Source organism: Protopterus annectens, chromosome 6.part1, assembly GCF_019279795.1.
Source record: "Protopterus annectens isolate FY-2018-M chromosome 6.part1, PAN1.0, whole genome shotgun sequence".
Taxonomy (NCBI): domain Eukaryota; kingdom Metazoa; phylum Chordata; order Ceratodontiformes; family Protopteridae; genus Protopterus; species Protopterus annectens.
In genome coordinates this window covers 202,407,144-202,423,162 of record NC_056738.1, presented here as the reverse complement: position 1 = coordinate 202,423,162, position 16,019 = coordinate 202,407,144, and the positions used below count along the sequence as shown (strand labels likewise).

The 16,019-nt window shown below is 42.3% G+C and overlaps 1 protein-coding gene across 1 annotated transcript in view; it reads right to left on the bottom strand.

Moving 5' to 3' along the window:
* The window catches only part of LOC122805475 (microtubule-associated proteins 1A/1B light chain 3C-like), a 92,356-nt gene extending 77,128 nt beyond the window's left edge, over window positions 1-15,228 (bottom strand). The window contains exons 1-2 of the mRNA XM_044075660.1: window positions 14,998-15,228; window positions 14,538-14,593 (exon numbers count right to left, since the gene is read on the bottom strand). Coding sequence (XP_043931595.1) covers window positions 14,538-14,593; window positions 14,998-15,055 — 114 coding nt within the window. The 5' untranslated portion in view covers window positions 15,056-15,228. The remainder of the gene's footprint in view (window positions 1-14,537; window positions 14,594-14,997) is intronic.
* Between the last annotated feature and the right edge of the window lie 791 nt (window positions 15,229-16,019).

Sequence of the window (16,019 nt, the reverse complement as noted above, 5' to 3'; positions counted from 1 at the left end):
GAACAATCTATGAAGATCCAAACAAACGCAGGAAAAAATCAAGCAGATCCTTCCTGAAGGGGAAGGCTACGGAGAGAGCAGATAGAGGTCCTCTTGTAGTTCCATGGACTTCATGATCACCCTTGTCAAGTGGTAATTCCAAATAGAAGACCCCCCCCCCCAATGCCCATTTCCTCTAGGATCAAACTAATCTTATTGCACATGGCTGTGTAGCTCAACACAAACTAGTGTTAGTAAACCTTCCTTGTCCATTTTTATATAAACTCAAACCTCTTTTTGAAAGATTTCTCATGCAACATACAAACTGCTCAAATATAATAAAACAAATCCATCATCCCATAAAATTCTAAGTAATCCAAATTATTTCCGTCTTTCCACATTCTGGACATAAATATTCCAGACTGAAATTAAACCTTGAGGTTACACTGTTCAGTGGATTGATTCAATGTTACAATATTACAAGGGTCCAGCTGAACACTATTTATCCTGCACTCAATTAGCATGTCCCATGAAATGTATACATTGAGGAATTAATGCCTAGTCAATCTCCCGACCAATGAGCTACACCCCAAATTACAAGTTTCCTAAAAGACAGCTGTAAAAACCTCCCAACTGGACATTTTTCCAGGTGCTCAATCTTCTTCGGTATGTGAACCATTTGTAAATATCTTCCATGTGACCTGTCGTGTGGTGGCAGGGTCAAAAACAGTAGTGTGACAGTTACCTTCCCCAGCCACATTCTTTCACACCAAAAACTTGGGGCAAACCCAGAAAGTGTGCACCCCCCATACATTATCACAGTACCTCCGACAGAGGTGAGTAACCTGTATACACCTCTCCAAGTACCAGGCAAGACAGGCCACTGCCAAAGTAAACAATATGCCTGGACAACAAAGTACATCTGAATAAGGACTTGCTAGCATTCCCACAAATTACAGCCTATGCTCATTTGTGTGCACCTTTTTATCTGCAGCCAGATCTTTATACATCTGAAGATATTCCTCCAGACATATATGGACTCCACTGAAGTTAACTCAAAACTTCACCCATAGGAGCCAGTCCTCTGGCACAGTTTTAACCATATTCGAGGTGCATACCCTCTGTAGTAGCTGGTTAAGTGCCTAGACATAACCCCCACTCTTCCTTGCTTACTCTCCCCTACCAAAACAAGCCCATGTGACCTTATGTTAATGACAAGTGGACAGCTCTGGCCAAGCTACCAGAGGGACACATTCAAATTTAGTAGCATTTTAAATAAAGCAATTTTTGCATTTATAGAAACTTGCAGTTATGGGAAGCACATCTACGTCATTCAATAAACCTACCAATTTGAAGATTCCTACACCTTTGATTTAAGACAATGCAATGCCAATTACTTGGGTGAACTCAAACTTTATCAATACTGACTTGAGAACGGACCTGATAAAGGCTTAGCCAAGCTTGCTGACCAGGTCAAATACAGCTAAAACATTCAACATGCTAGTATTAGACTGATTTGGGGACAGCATTTACCCAAAGCTACCCCTGCCCCAAAAGTAATCAGTGCTTGCTGTCAAGTTTCATGAAGATGGACATCTGTGATCTTAGTAGGTTCCCAAAGAGCAGAATTTTGAGCTGGCAAGCACAAAGCAATGATTAAAACTGGTTTAGTGAGCATTTCCACTTTTTGGAAACAGCATCCATTACAAATTAAGCTTTACAAATAGAAAGGGTGCAAAGCCTATGATGTTAAAGAGATGATCCATGTGGGAAAATGATTACACTGGGTAGGGTATATTTATCCTCCTTATTAGGCTTGGACTGGCCTGCAGTGCATTAAAAAAACAAACATTCACATGTTACAGCTTCAGGCAGATGTTTAGGTGTTCAACTGCAACACAGCTAAAAGGTTGTGTTCAAGTGGTGAACAAGCAGTCACCACCTGAAAGTTAATATTTCCAGTTCTGAATAACACTGGGCACCCTATTATTTTGACAAGGTGGCAATTATCTGCCACTCACCTGCAGAGGAGAAAGTTATCCCAAATATAGTATGATAGGGGGTGCCCCCCCCCAAAAAAAAAATAAATAAACCCTACACAAATGAAGGTGTTACAACTTTACTTATGCCCTGGATTTTTTTGCAGGTGGTGTAGAATATGTCCAGTACCACTAGGGGGCACAACGTACAATGTATACCAAAAAAATAAGATCAGTTTCATAGATTAGTACTAGGCTATCTGCCCTGAGGCATTTGCAAGCCTAGCCCTAGAGATGTGGCTTTCGCCACCCCATGTAGTGGTACTAAAGTGTATAGAATAAATTTAGAGTACTGTGCCTTTGTCTAGTAGTGACACATTGAAGACCCCCTTACTTATTAAAATGAGTTTACTGTGCCTCTGTTAAGTAGCGATACAGGGGTGACCCCCGGGGTAAACCTACGATCTCCCATCCACTCGTCAAGATTTCTCTTGGAGAGACAGTGAGGGGCTCTGCCTAACATGGACTGGGATTTTGTTCCAGAGTATGGAAGCCTCCGAGTTATGAATCTGTCTCTCCAGCATGTTCTATTCATGTTTGTATGGATGTTTTGGCTCTCGTGGTGCTTATGGATTTTGATTTTTTGAGGTGGAGCATGTCCATCAATTCCTGGTTGGACATGGCCTTGTATGTCAGGCACAGATCACCTCTGAGCAGGCAGTATGCTACTGAATAGAGCTGGAGTTTCTTTAGCCTGGCAGCATATGACATATGTTGGAAACCCTCGATCCTCTTGGTGAGGTACTTCTGGGGTCTCTCCAGCTGTTATAAGTGCCGGGTGAGGTACATACCAAATGGGGCATTGTACTCAATCATGGGCCTGATAAGGGAGGAGTACAGGGGCACGATGACCTCCTTTGATCTGGATGTGAACCCCTTCATGATAAGGTGGGCAAGGTAGAAAGTCTTTCCAACCACTTTGGCAATGTGGGTGTCAAATGAGAGGTCACTATCAACTTGGGTCCCCAGGTCTACTTTTTCGGTACTTAGTGGGTTACTGTCTATGTGATAATTGTGGGTATTTTGTTTTTCCCAAAGGGGATGACTATACATTTCTTGGCATTCAGTTTAAGGCCATGATTCCAGCACCAGTTGTCTGTTTCGGTGAGGCCTTTCTGTAGGATGTATGTGTCAGTTGGTGTATCTACTATGGCGCCTAGTTTGCAGTCATCTGCGAACTAGGTCAGCCACAACCTTCCCATGTTTGCTTTCACATCTGAGAAGTAAATGCCAAACAAGAGGGGTTCCAGGACAGAGCCCTGTGGGACACCACTTGTGACTGGCTTTGACTGACATGGCTCCCACAATCTTGACTTTATGGGTTCTGTTCTTTAGCCAGTTTGCAACCCATCTTGTGACATATGGATTTACTTTTAAGCGGTTTAACTTTTCTATGATCCCCGAGTGGGGTATTGTGTCGAAGGCTTTAGCCAAGTCCAGGTAGGCTGTATGGACTGCCTTGCCCTCATCAATTGCTCTAGTGACTGTCGAAAAAGTCAACCAGGTTCAAAAGGCAGGATCTACCTTTTACAAAGCCGAACTGGGTGTGATCAAGTGTCTGTAGGTCCCCAATGTCGTTGTTTAGGAGTTCCATAATTCTTTCTATAGCTTTCCAAACCAGGCTGGTCAAGCTTATGGGGCGGTAGTTCCCAGGGTCTGTAGTGGAGCCTCCCTTATGGAGTGGTAATACTGTTGCTTTACGCCAGTGTTCAGGTACATATCCTGTAGTAAGGCTAAGGTTAAATAACAATTTTATATGTGGGTTTAGCTCCTCTTGGAGTTCACGTATCACACAGCCGGGGAAACCATCAAGTCCCATAGATGCTGTGTTTTTTGCTTTGTTGAGGGTGGTTCTCACCTGGACATCAGAGATGACAGGGAGGTTACATTCAGCTGGGATGAGCATTTCTTCTTTTGGAGGTGATGGAGGGGAGAAATTTGCACTGAACCTGTCTGCCAGAATGTTGGCAATTTCTGTGGGTTCGGTAAATTTTTTGTCATTGTGTACCAACTCTGAGCATATCCGAGTGTTTCTGCCCAGGTTTCTAACATAACTGAAGAATGCCTTGTGGTTAACTTTATTGTCCTTGGCGATTTTTCTCTCAAAGTTGGCCTTGGATATTTTTATAAGAGAACATAGCTTTCTACTAGTGCTATCAGAGATGCCTTCCCTTTATGGGATTTTGCTCAGTCTTGCAGTAGCCTCCCTCTTTTGTTATACGATTTGTTTATGGCTGGGGTCCACCAGACAGGACACTTTCCTTTGGTGGAGAGGGTCTTGGTTTTATTTGGGATTGCACGATCCATGCATTCTTGGAGATGTCCGTAGAATGCATTTGTGTAGGATTCAGCATTGTGGGATGTGGTTTCCATTGGCCCAGATGGCTTAAATGATACCATTTCAGTCACTCCTCGACATGTCTCTCTTGGCCCCCCAAATCCATGCAAGTTTAATCAGGACAATAAACTAATTACACGATCTACAGGTCCTTTATTCATCACTGCCGGCTTGCATTAGCCAGTACAATTTTTTTTTTTTTTTTTTTTTTTTAAAACACTAACTCTACCTGTATGTGCTTACTACTAGGAACCAACTAAAAATAAGTCAAACATTTAAGAAAATAAATCAGCAATGCTTTCAGGAAAAAACGATCTAAGATGAGAAAGCAATACTCAATGACCCTTAGGCAAGTGTTACTCAACTACAAAGAAAGTCTTAATACACATACTACACAAACTGGGCTCAACACAAGGCCCTACCTTACCCTTCAAAGCTAACACTGCAGTGAGTATACAAAACGGACTCGCCTCCATATTACTTGAATAACCCTAGCCAAAATGCACTACCAAAAGTTGTTGCTTTTCTTTGCACATTCTTCCACCCACCACTTTGAACCAGCTGAAAAAGCCCAAATGGTAGCCAGCAGCCACCTTACATTATATAGTGTTGCAAATAGAGCAGTTGGGTAATCAAGCCAAACTACTACCATAGACTGAAGCTTAAAGCAAAGTTTAAAAAGGCTCTACTCAGTGCCTGGACAATACCCCAATAAGGTCCCCCTGCAACCTGTGCTCATTCTTGTACATGTGTGGGACACATTGTCTACAGTTTCAGGCCAGTGACCCCCCCCCCCCAAACAGATTCACAGGTCATATTTTGCACTTGTGCTTTCAACTGTACTGGCAATTATCTGAAAACACTTCATAGGTTGGTACTAGGCTATCGGCCCTATGGCCTATACAACCCTAGCCATAACAATTCCCTGGATATGTCTTCTCACAATATTTACGTCCCTGGACCCCTATCTAGCAGGGTGACTGACATGATAATTTCCTATCTCCCATCCAATCAAGGTTCCTTTTGAAGAGGGCCAAGGATATGTTTAGGCAATGTATTCCAGAGTATGGGGAGTCTCTGGGTCAGGAACCTATCCCTCCAGCATGTTTTGTTCATTGTGATGACAAGGTGGAGCGTATGGCTCGAGGTATTGGGATTTCTTTAAGTGGAGCATGTCCAACAGCTCAGGGTTTGACATGGCCTTGTATGTTGAGCAAAGATCGCCTCAGAGATGACGATATGCCACAGAGTATAGCTGTTTTTTTTAAGATGATCAGCATATGGCATCTGCTTTAGGCCTGCAATTCTTTTAGTGAGGAATTTCTGCAGCCTTTCCAGCTGTTGCAGAGGTCTTGTGAGGTACATACCAAATGGGGCAATATACTCTATTAATGGGTCCAATGAGGGTTGAGTACAGTGGGACAATGACCTCCTTTTTTCTGGATGAAAAGCCCTTAGTGATTAGGTGTGCCACATAGGATTTCCTGACTGTTGTGGCGATGTGGTTATCGAAGGTGAGGCCACTGTCCACCTGTGTCCCCAAGTCTCACATCACACTTGTTTAGTGTACTGCCACCTATGTGGTAATTCATGGGTACATTTTTTTTCCAAAGGGGATAACTATACATTTCTTGGCATTAAGCTTGAGCCCATGGCTCTGGCACTAGGCATCCATTTCTGTAAGGCCCTGTTGTAGAATATCCACATCATTTGGGGATTCACTGATGGCTCCCAGTTTGCAGTCATTTGCGAATTATGTTAGCCAGAGTCCCTTAGTGGTGGCCTGTACTTCAGAGAAGCAGATGCCAAACAATAGTGGTCCCTGGACTGAACCCTGAGGTACTCCACTTGTCCGGAGCTGGATTTGGAGTCAGCTACTTTTACAGTCTGGGTTCCATCAGTAAGCCAGTTGGCAACCCATCGAGTGACGTAGGGATTTATGCCCAGCTTAGTAAGTCTGCCTTACCCTTGTCTACAGCTTTAGAGGCTTGATTCGAAGAAGTCAATCAGGTTCAGGAGACAAGATTGGCCCTTCACGAGCCCAAACTGGGTGGGGTCCAGTGTTTGAAGGTTGCCAACGTCTTGGTTTATAAGTTCCATGATAATGCGTTCCATGCCCTTGCAGATCAGGCTCGTGAGACTGATGGGAAGGTGGATCCCCCTTGTGGAGTGGGATAATTGTAGCTGTGCATCACTCAGTGAGCACAAAGCCTGAGGTGAGGCTATGATTAAACATGACACTTAGGTGAGGTGCCAGTTCATTTTGTAGTTCATGTAGTACACAGCTGGGGAGGTCATCTGGTCCCATGGATGCTGTATTCTTAGCTTTTGAGAGTGCATTTTTTACCTGTGTGGCCATGATTACTGGAATTTGGCAATCTTTTGATATTGAGATGGGCCCTTTAGGGGGTGGAGGGGTGAAGTTGGCACTAAATTGATCTGCTAGGATATTGGCAATATCCTTGGGATCAGTATATTTAATGCTATTCTGTTGTAGCTCAGAGCAGATCTGAGTATTGCCATTTAGATTCTTGACATAACTATAGAATGCATTATGGTTGTCTTTGGAATCTTTGGCAATTTTATTTTCGTAGCTAGCTTTTGAGGATTTTATGAGGGATCTCAGCTTCTTACGGAGGCTGGTGAGGGAGTTTTTGCATCCTGGGATTTTCCTCTTTTCTGCAACAGCTTCTTCCTTTTGTTGTATAGTTTGTTTATAGCAGGGGACCACCAGATTGTCTTCCTTTTTTTGGAGGAGAGCATCTTGATTCTATTTGGGATGTCACGATTCATGCACAAGTGGATGTGCTCATACAGTGCAGGATTCAGCAGTCGAACTTTCAGATCCCATCTGCATGGGTGTCATGAAGTTTGTCACTTCTGACTTCAGTAGCATAAAATTGGCTTTGGAGAAAGCGTTTCCTTACTGGGGGGTGGGATGTGGATGTCAAGGGTGATTTGCTTATGGTCAGACGACCAATGAGGTGACCACTGGTGTGGAGCATCCATCTCCCATGTTGGTAATGACCAGGTCTAGGATATTGGAGCCCCCGGTGGGACAATGGATTAGCTGATCCAGGGCATTGGAATTTATGAATTCCAAGAAACGTTGGGAAAAGGTGTCAGTACCAGAGCAGTTTTCCCAATGTTTGGTTGTATCTTAATAATTTTCCAGTATGTTTAGAAAGGTGCAGTGAGAATCTTGGGGCATGGTGGGGGATCTGTAGCAAGCTGCAATTTGGACTGCAGTCTTACCTAATGTTAGTTGCACCTGGAGAATTTCAAATGCATTGTGTTTGGCAACTAGCCTGGAGGTGTGAATATCCTTGGTGAGTATAGACACTCCACCTTTAGGTGTTTCAGTCTTGGTTTTGTGGCCGAAAAGTGAGGTAAGAGTTGTAGCCTGGTATTGCAGGGGTCTCAGTTACTGCACAGATACCAATGTTCTCCATTTTTGGAGTGCCTCGAGAGAGTGCATTTTGAGGTTTAGACTTCTAGCACTGAGTAGCATTACCTTCAGATTTTGCATGCTTGTAACTGTTACGGTGGTGGTTCTGCCCTTTGAACCTTGCCTAAAAAGGGCACTATAGGGGTGGGCAAGAGCTTCAGCCAGTAACCTGAATCCCAGGGGTGACGGGTGCAGGCCATCACTGGCAAAGCATCATGGCTTGTCAATCATGTCTTCCCAGGCAGACAGATGGCTTGTCAATCATGTCTTCCCAGGCAGACAGATACTGGACTCCCCCCCCCCCCCTTTGAATGACACCAGAAGCTTAGCCAATTGTTGAATTCAATTATACTGTTGTATCATTCTGGGCGAAGGTAGGATACTACTCAGGGCTAGGGTCATACCTGCCTGGGCCACATGATCTGAGAGCTCTTCCATGTCTTTTCATGTAGTCCAGGGAGGTATATCAAGTTATTCACTCCAACATGGACAATGACAAAGTCATACTTGTTGTGGAGTGACTTGAGTGCATGCGTTATGTGGCGGATCTTGGCACCAGACAGGCAGCTGACTAATTTTCTCCTTGTTCAGCCTGGTGAGTGGGACAGTGTGCTTGACTACATAGTGTCACCTATGAAGTGTTGGGTACACCGTCTTGCCTTAGGGACTGTTGGGTGGCACACTGGTGTTGTGAGCTGTGTGTCACTTTGTGACTGGTGCTTTGTTTGCGTTTCAGCTTTGGAGGTCCTTGTTGCTTGGGCAGGTTAATGTTAAGGGCCTCCGCATATGTGGAGTTAGTGTTGCTATATGTGGGTGTTGAAGGGCTATGAGTTGCTTGAGGTGTAGTGCAGGTGTTAACCTTCTTCGACTGTCTAGCACAATCTTGGCTGGAGAGAGAGCTTTGCAAGTGCATCTCTCGCAGGTTGTAGTGTTGGGTGGTAGGGAGAGGGTCGTCTGTGTACATGAGACAGTTGCTGCATTGCCCCAGTATGCCCAGATTCACCAGGTGGACAGGAGAATCACCAGAAGCTGACCCTTGAACATGCCTGTTTAGGTGTTTTTGTAGAGTACAAGAGCTGTTTTCCCTTAACTTTGCAAGATACTTTGCAATTATAGGCTGTTTAGTGCCTACAATTAATTTCTCCTTATTGACAAGGAGAGTTGAGTACTTTTATCAGTTTCAGGCTTCCTAGTGCTTTCCAGCAGGTTCTAGAGCAAGTACTAGTCACAGGGGGTCAGATTTTAGTACTACTACTGAGAAACCAGCTATTTCTAAGGGAAAATTTGAAGAGCTAGCACCTGAAATAGTTTGACTGCAGCCCCGCGGTGCTGCAGGATGCAAAAAATGCATATACACACGCGTTTAAGCCAGAAAGGAGAGAGACAGAAATCAGCCCAAAATGGCTAATAAAATTACAATTTCAGAGCTGGAAACCATTCTAGTGTTAGATGGGCAATACAATGCTCACCACTCCCACTGGTAAGCAGTAGGAGTGAAGTATACCACAGCAAAGTCTGAATAGCTCTGAACACAGAAAATAAAGTCCTGAGACAAGCAAAGCCTGGGATCTGGATTGGCTAGGAAAGGTGGGAAACGAGCAAACAAGAAAGTATTTTTTTTTTTTTTTGTTAAAACAGGCTAAACAATGCAATAATACAGTAAATAAACATAGAAAAGGCTAACACACTTGTGTGTAGTCCTAAATAGTAAATGCAATTAAAACTCTACAAAATAAGCAATTTAAAACTTTTTTAAATGAAGCAAGGCAAGTGCACAACTGAAAAACAATTTAAGAGACAGTAATACTGTAGAATAAGTAGCTAGTCTACATATACAGAGAAGTCTATGTATACTGACAAGCACAATTCAGATGCAGTGCAACCTAGAGCACTTGAGTTGTAGCAATATTAAGACAAATGCAGTTATAATAAAAGCACTAAAATATACTCCATTATATTTCCAAAATGTGTTCTGACTGTGCTTCTCAAACAAGGAGATTGCGGAATTTTTTTTTTTTTTTTTTTTTTTAGGAAAGGGAGAAAGGAGGACCAGAAGGCCTTCTCAGATGTTCTCTCTGTATTAGTTAGAATGAGCTAATGACACTAGACTGGGAGGAGTGTCCCAGTTTAAATTTACAGTAGGGGCGGGCAACTGCAAAGACACCAACAGGGAGGGTGGGAACCAATACTAAAGGTATTAGCCTACACTCTTTAGACAGTAAACACTACAGAAATCCTTAAGACAGCAGTGAGCCACATAATGAAAGTTTTTAAACAGACATAGCCGGCCTTAGGCATAGGCTAACTAGGCGGCCACCTAGGATGCCACTCTGGTAGGGGCGCTTTTCCAGTATTTATTTGGTGTACATAGACCAGGATGGGGGCACCAGATAGTGTGGTGGGAGGCGCCGTGCAGCCCTTTTGCCTAGGGCACCAGTTGCCCTAAAGCCACTCCTGTAACAGATAAAGGAGCAAAGAGACTCTACAGAATGCTTTTAACTGCAAACAAATCAGTTACCTGTGCAGATTAGTTAACAGCACTGAAATACAGTAAAAAGTATGCAGCAGGCAATAAAAGTGCTATATATAAATTGCTAGAAGCAATAACCAGTATAAATAAGCCAAACAAAATAGGATACTTTTATATATCTCAGATCAGAGTTGTAGTCAACACCCCTCCTCCACTCTGCTCAGTGTGTATAGACTTCACAACCAATTCATAGATTTCAAAATCAAATTCCCACCTTATCTCCACCCTACTTTATGCCTCTCCAATATATACCAACCTAAGGCAATGCAATCTAAACAAGCTAGAGACCTGCTACAAAAAAAAAAAAAAAAAAAAATTGCCAAATTCACCACAGGGGCATCCTATAATAATCACCACTGTCTCTCACTTGCTGAACTGGGCTGGCTTGAACTCCCTCACCTCCTTCAATGGTATCAACTCTCACTCACCCACAAACTAGTAAGCCATCCACTAAGTGTCCCATCCCTCCAGAATCTACTCCAACCCTATCGCACCACCAGACCACCAAGATCCAGCAACAAAAATCGATCACTAAAGCCAATAACTCTGCTGGTGAAGCACTATTCTCTTGCGCCATAGCCAAATTAAGGAACTCCCTCCCACCCACAATTACCTCCATACCATCATGCACCCACTTCAAAACTTTACTAAAAGCACACCTAAAAACATGCTGGCTACTGCCCTTGCAACTCCCACTCTAATACCACCCGCCCCATCCAACCACTACCTTTCTTTCCACTCCACTAACTACCTTGATTATAGCAAGCTCATATGCTCATAAGCCTAGTACTTGTACAGCAGGAACTTCTTATTGTAACATGTTAATGTCCGTTGTCTACTGATGTACTATGTTCATCTGTAAATATGTTGCAAGTAATTGCTATGTAAATTGTTAATCGCTATGTAATCCAATGTAACTACATGCAACTACTGTCTATTTTAACTGTGGAGCTTTTCTCCTCAGGCCTCCGCTGAAAATGGACCTATGTCCAGTCTGACACTCCCGGTCAACAAATATAAATAAAATAAATAAATTCTGCGGTCCCTATATTGCCCTAAACAAGAGCAATTACCACTTTATAACTAGCTGCAGGACACCCTCCGTTCCCTACTGACCGTGACCATGCAGGAAAGTACCTATTAACCTTAACACCTGCACATTTAGGCGAGTCTACTCGCAGTCAGGCTGGTCAACCCACTTGCTGTCAAGCATACCAAAAACCTTCTTAATACAAGTGCTACCTCCCTTGTACAGTTCCCAATTCTACCAGGAGCCCATATACCCTTGGTGGCATCCTCAAAAAGTGTTCCTTTCTTGTACACAGGCATTTTCCCCATTCTGCAATCCGATTATATAAATAAATTACTTTTTTCCTTTAAAAAAATGGTGATGCAAACATTTTAAGAACTTCTCAAAACTTCAGTTACTTGACACTTGAAAAAGTTTCTTCTATAACATTCCACCCACCCCACTGCTAAAGCTGCTGCCTACACCTGACCACTAGTTCCACAAACAGAACTAGTTCTGCAGGACAGTCATTATCCCACCAAATATAATGGAAGTTAAACACCTTACGACAGAGGGGCTGTGCAACAAGACAAGAAAAATTACTTGGTTTTAAAAGAACCAATTTTGTTCAACACAATTAACCAACCTAACATCTCAGGGTACTATCAGGAAGCACTAACCTGCAAGAGCCTAATGACCCCTGCAGGAAATAACCACTACAAATTCTCCAATACCTAAAGTCCACATCTGTTCAATATCCCTTACTATTACCCAATAAATTTGGTGCAAGTTTTACTAACCCCCACCATGCAACTACCCCACAGCCCTAGCCAGACAAAGTCATTGTTACAGTTCCAGCATCCTCTCAATTACTATGGGACAGGTCATCTCAGCCATCCCCCCCCCCCCCCAAATAACATACACCAGACCACATAGGTTGGCCAACTACTACTACACAGGTTACATTCCCAAACCTTGGAAAAACAGCTACTGTAATGCCATTACACAAAGGTTACCCCATCCACAGACTCTGGTAACTAAATGTCTATTTAGTCTCATTACATAAAGCTACAGAACAAAGCTCAGACCTCATTAGTGCACTGGACCCTCAATTTACTTAGGCTCTGCCTCTTAAACCTTATTATGGCCACCTAAGCATGGACAGCTGTTATGCCGTGTACCATTTATGGACCTAAGCCAAACACTACTGCACAGTAGCTATTTAACCAGTGGTTAAGACTCATGTTAAGATTTTCGCAGCACTATGCTGCATTTTTGCAGCAACATTATGGTGTGTTACACCAATGGCTTTTTGCTCATAAGCTTGAGTTGTTGCTAAAACTGGTCACTCAGGAGTCCAAACATTAAACACACTGCCACTTTCATTACTACAACCGAGTCCTCTTGGAGGACTTTTAGGCAGCACTTGGGTCATAGCTGGCCTTAGGCATAGGCTCTAGCAGGGGTGCTTTTCCAGTATTTATTTGGTGTAGTAAGACAAGGATGGGGGCACCAGGTAGTGTGGTAGGGGGTGCCATGGAGCCCTTTTGCCTAGGGCACCAGTTGACCTAAGGCCGCTCCTGACTTGGGTAGCCCAAGTGCAGAGGCATGGCTACAGTTATGCATCATGTGGGGGGTTGCAACAAAAGTTCACCACAAACTGTGTAGTCCTGCCAATTGTCAGAAGTGATCTGCCAAGACCCCCCCCCCCCCCCCCCAAGACCCAGGTAGAAGCCTGCATCACTACCATGGCACTATACTCAGCTGCACATGCTTATGAGAGTCTCCTTTTCTATTAAATTCAGTAAGATAATTATTTTACTTAACTCCCAAATGAGCATATCTACACAAAACAGCTATAAAATGTAATATGCTATTTAAATGCTTACTTTCTCTAAGATACCAGTACAAAATTGTGCAAGTTACCAAATATTACTTTTTGAATAAACAACCATGCAGACTTCAATAACTCAACCTGCCATTACAACCATTCAGAATTCAAAAAAAAGTCTGCTTTGTTTTTGACGATTACTATGATAAAGCTGTCACCATAATTTGACTCCTTTTCTCCACAGATGGTGGGGTCCTAAGAATGATTATGTTAGTGTTTTAACACCTAGGGCAGAGTTGTCAAAATTCTGTTGGAAACAGGGCAGCAATGGAAGGGCACTCACCTTCACTAGAACACTGAGGCAGCAGTATTTCTCAAAATACATGCAGAACTCTTATATTACCAATACAGCTTCAGACTGAAGCCTTCAGTTTTATTTCACAGAGCAGACATGAAAACCTAAGGTGACTATTTTCTCCAAAGGCTACTGGGTAGAAAACTAGTGAGTTTCGGACCTAAACGTTGTGGATTTAAACTCAAGACTAGTAGGCATATAGTTCCACAGTTTCGTTTGCCACAGAAAATATATTTTAATTCATACACTTATTGTGTCAATTTTCAGCTGATAAGTTACTACTATTTGAAGAGGGCCCCTGTCCCTGAAAACTACGCGAATAGCTGTTAATTGTCATACAAGTCTGCAGTAAATAATTGAAAGTAACAAGTAGTGAACTACGTGGTGATGTGTATGTATGTGGGGTGGGGATCCCACTTCTACAGAGGTCTCAGACTTGGACTCACATTTAATGCCCCCCCCCCCCCCAACAGGTTCTCTCTTGTTAAGTCATAAAGATTGTCAAGCAGCAACCAGAAGACACTAACGTTCCACGTCGTTTAGTATACGAAAAGTGCGTTGTGATACAAAAACTACTGCTCCGTTAACTTTCAGTAAATCAGAATAATAACTAAAATAGAAAGTGTCCTTGGTTTTGAAATTTGGGCCTTTATTATTTATTAAAGTTGCCCGATTACTAAACAAAGAAACTGAGACAGGAGAAGAGACAATATGCGGTCCATAAGTCCCCCAGTTTCATGCCAAAATGCACTCGTTATATACTATCCACTTATTTGTAAGTGATGCATTTAACAAAAGACAATGATCAATTAAATACACCCTTAAATCAAGCATTACTGCAAAACAGGTTTTGATAACCAAATTGTCGAAAGACGTTGTGGTCCTTTTTCCAGTATTACCATCATAAACATAATTCCAGGTTAAACATTTGATTTCTTCGTTTTAACATTAAACTAACCGGGGGAAAAAGCAGGACAAGTTGTGTAACTAATGACCCAGAGCACTCACCGGTAGTTTGTTTGGAAATTTAGATCGAATAGTAGCGACTTCCTGTTTTCTTGTGGCTAAAAAACAAAGAATTCAAAAGGATAAAGGACTGCGTAAAAAATGCGTACAACAATAAACACAAACATACAGCCCCTCCTTACGCCATACAAGCAATCCCGTAACCCCCAACTCTTAAAAGTTTCCAAAAAAAAAAATCACCCCGCAACAAGCAAGCGTATGCATTCTTTCTATAAACGGATGAGAATCCCCCCCCCCCCCCCCCACCCAAAGAAAACTTAGTAGCACTAGCATTTAACTCCCAAACTTCGTAAAATTCGAGACCCCCCCCCCGAGACCAAAGACGGTTTATCAGCCAAGTGGCCAATTCTTTAAACTAATACTTCAGGTTACAAAGGGCTGAATTATTTGGTGCACTTTTTAAATTATATATACATATAAAAGCTGTAAGGGAAAAAAATACCTAGACTTTTCCGCAGTTTAAAGGGTCTGCAATCCTGAATCCGCTCAGCTGGCGGCATCGCTAACGCAAGCTTGCAACTAACACCAACCCTTAACCTTTAAATGACAGCAAAGCACTTTTACCACAGCTTTTAGCACTCCCAACCACTGAACAAACCAACCCAAACTGGACTGATCTTAGTAGCCATCCCTCCCCCCTTGCTTTTTTCAGCAACAAACTGTAATGGGGGAGGAGCAATGTTGTTGTGCATGTGTACAGGTATATGTGTACGTGCGCGCGCGTGTATATTATGTATTTGCCTGTATATGTATTGTGTAATTGCACGTGTTATATATGTGTATGTTTGTGAAGAAGTGTATTTTGTAGACGAATATGTGAATGTCTTGTATGTTTATGTATTATATTTCTTAACTGCCCAGATTTTCGCAGAATGTCCAGATTTTTACTTTATATTTTTAATCTGTTCCTCATATAAAAATGTGGTTTTCTGTCAGATCGTTGAGGATTGAATTAACTAATTTGTGTTTCAGACTTCACATCCTTCTGAAAATGCAAAATAATTCAAAAACTGTTATTCTGGCAACTTTGTAAGTTTATAGGGGCAGTATTTGAAAGCTGTTTCTATTTTCTGGGGCTTTGTCTTCTCGTTATTTCTGGTTTTGTCCAGATTTCTTGCACTGAGCGGTATGTATATGTACTTCAGTTTTTCTAACACGTATGTCCTCTTACATCAGTTATTAGAAATGTTTCCACGACGGCGTGTTATTTAAATATTTATTATGGCGAGGAAGAGGTCGTAGAGTGGGTGTAACACCCTTAGCATCTAAAAAGTGTTTAATGTAGATGTGCACCAGAATTTCCATTGGTTTCCGTTGAAATATTGTTTTGTATTTTAAGGTACCTTATTTAAGTGATTAAAAGCTTAACTATTAAAAAGCAGTAGACAGATGTGGATTATTGTTATATTGCTTTTAGCACGTTTGTTGGAATTTTTGTTAGGTTAATTTTGTTTCAACGATTTT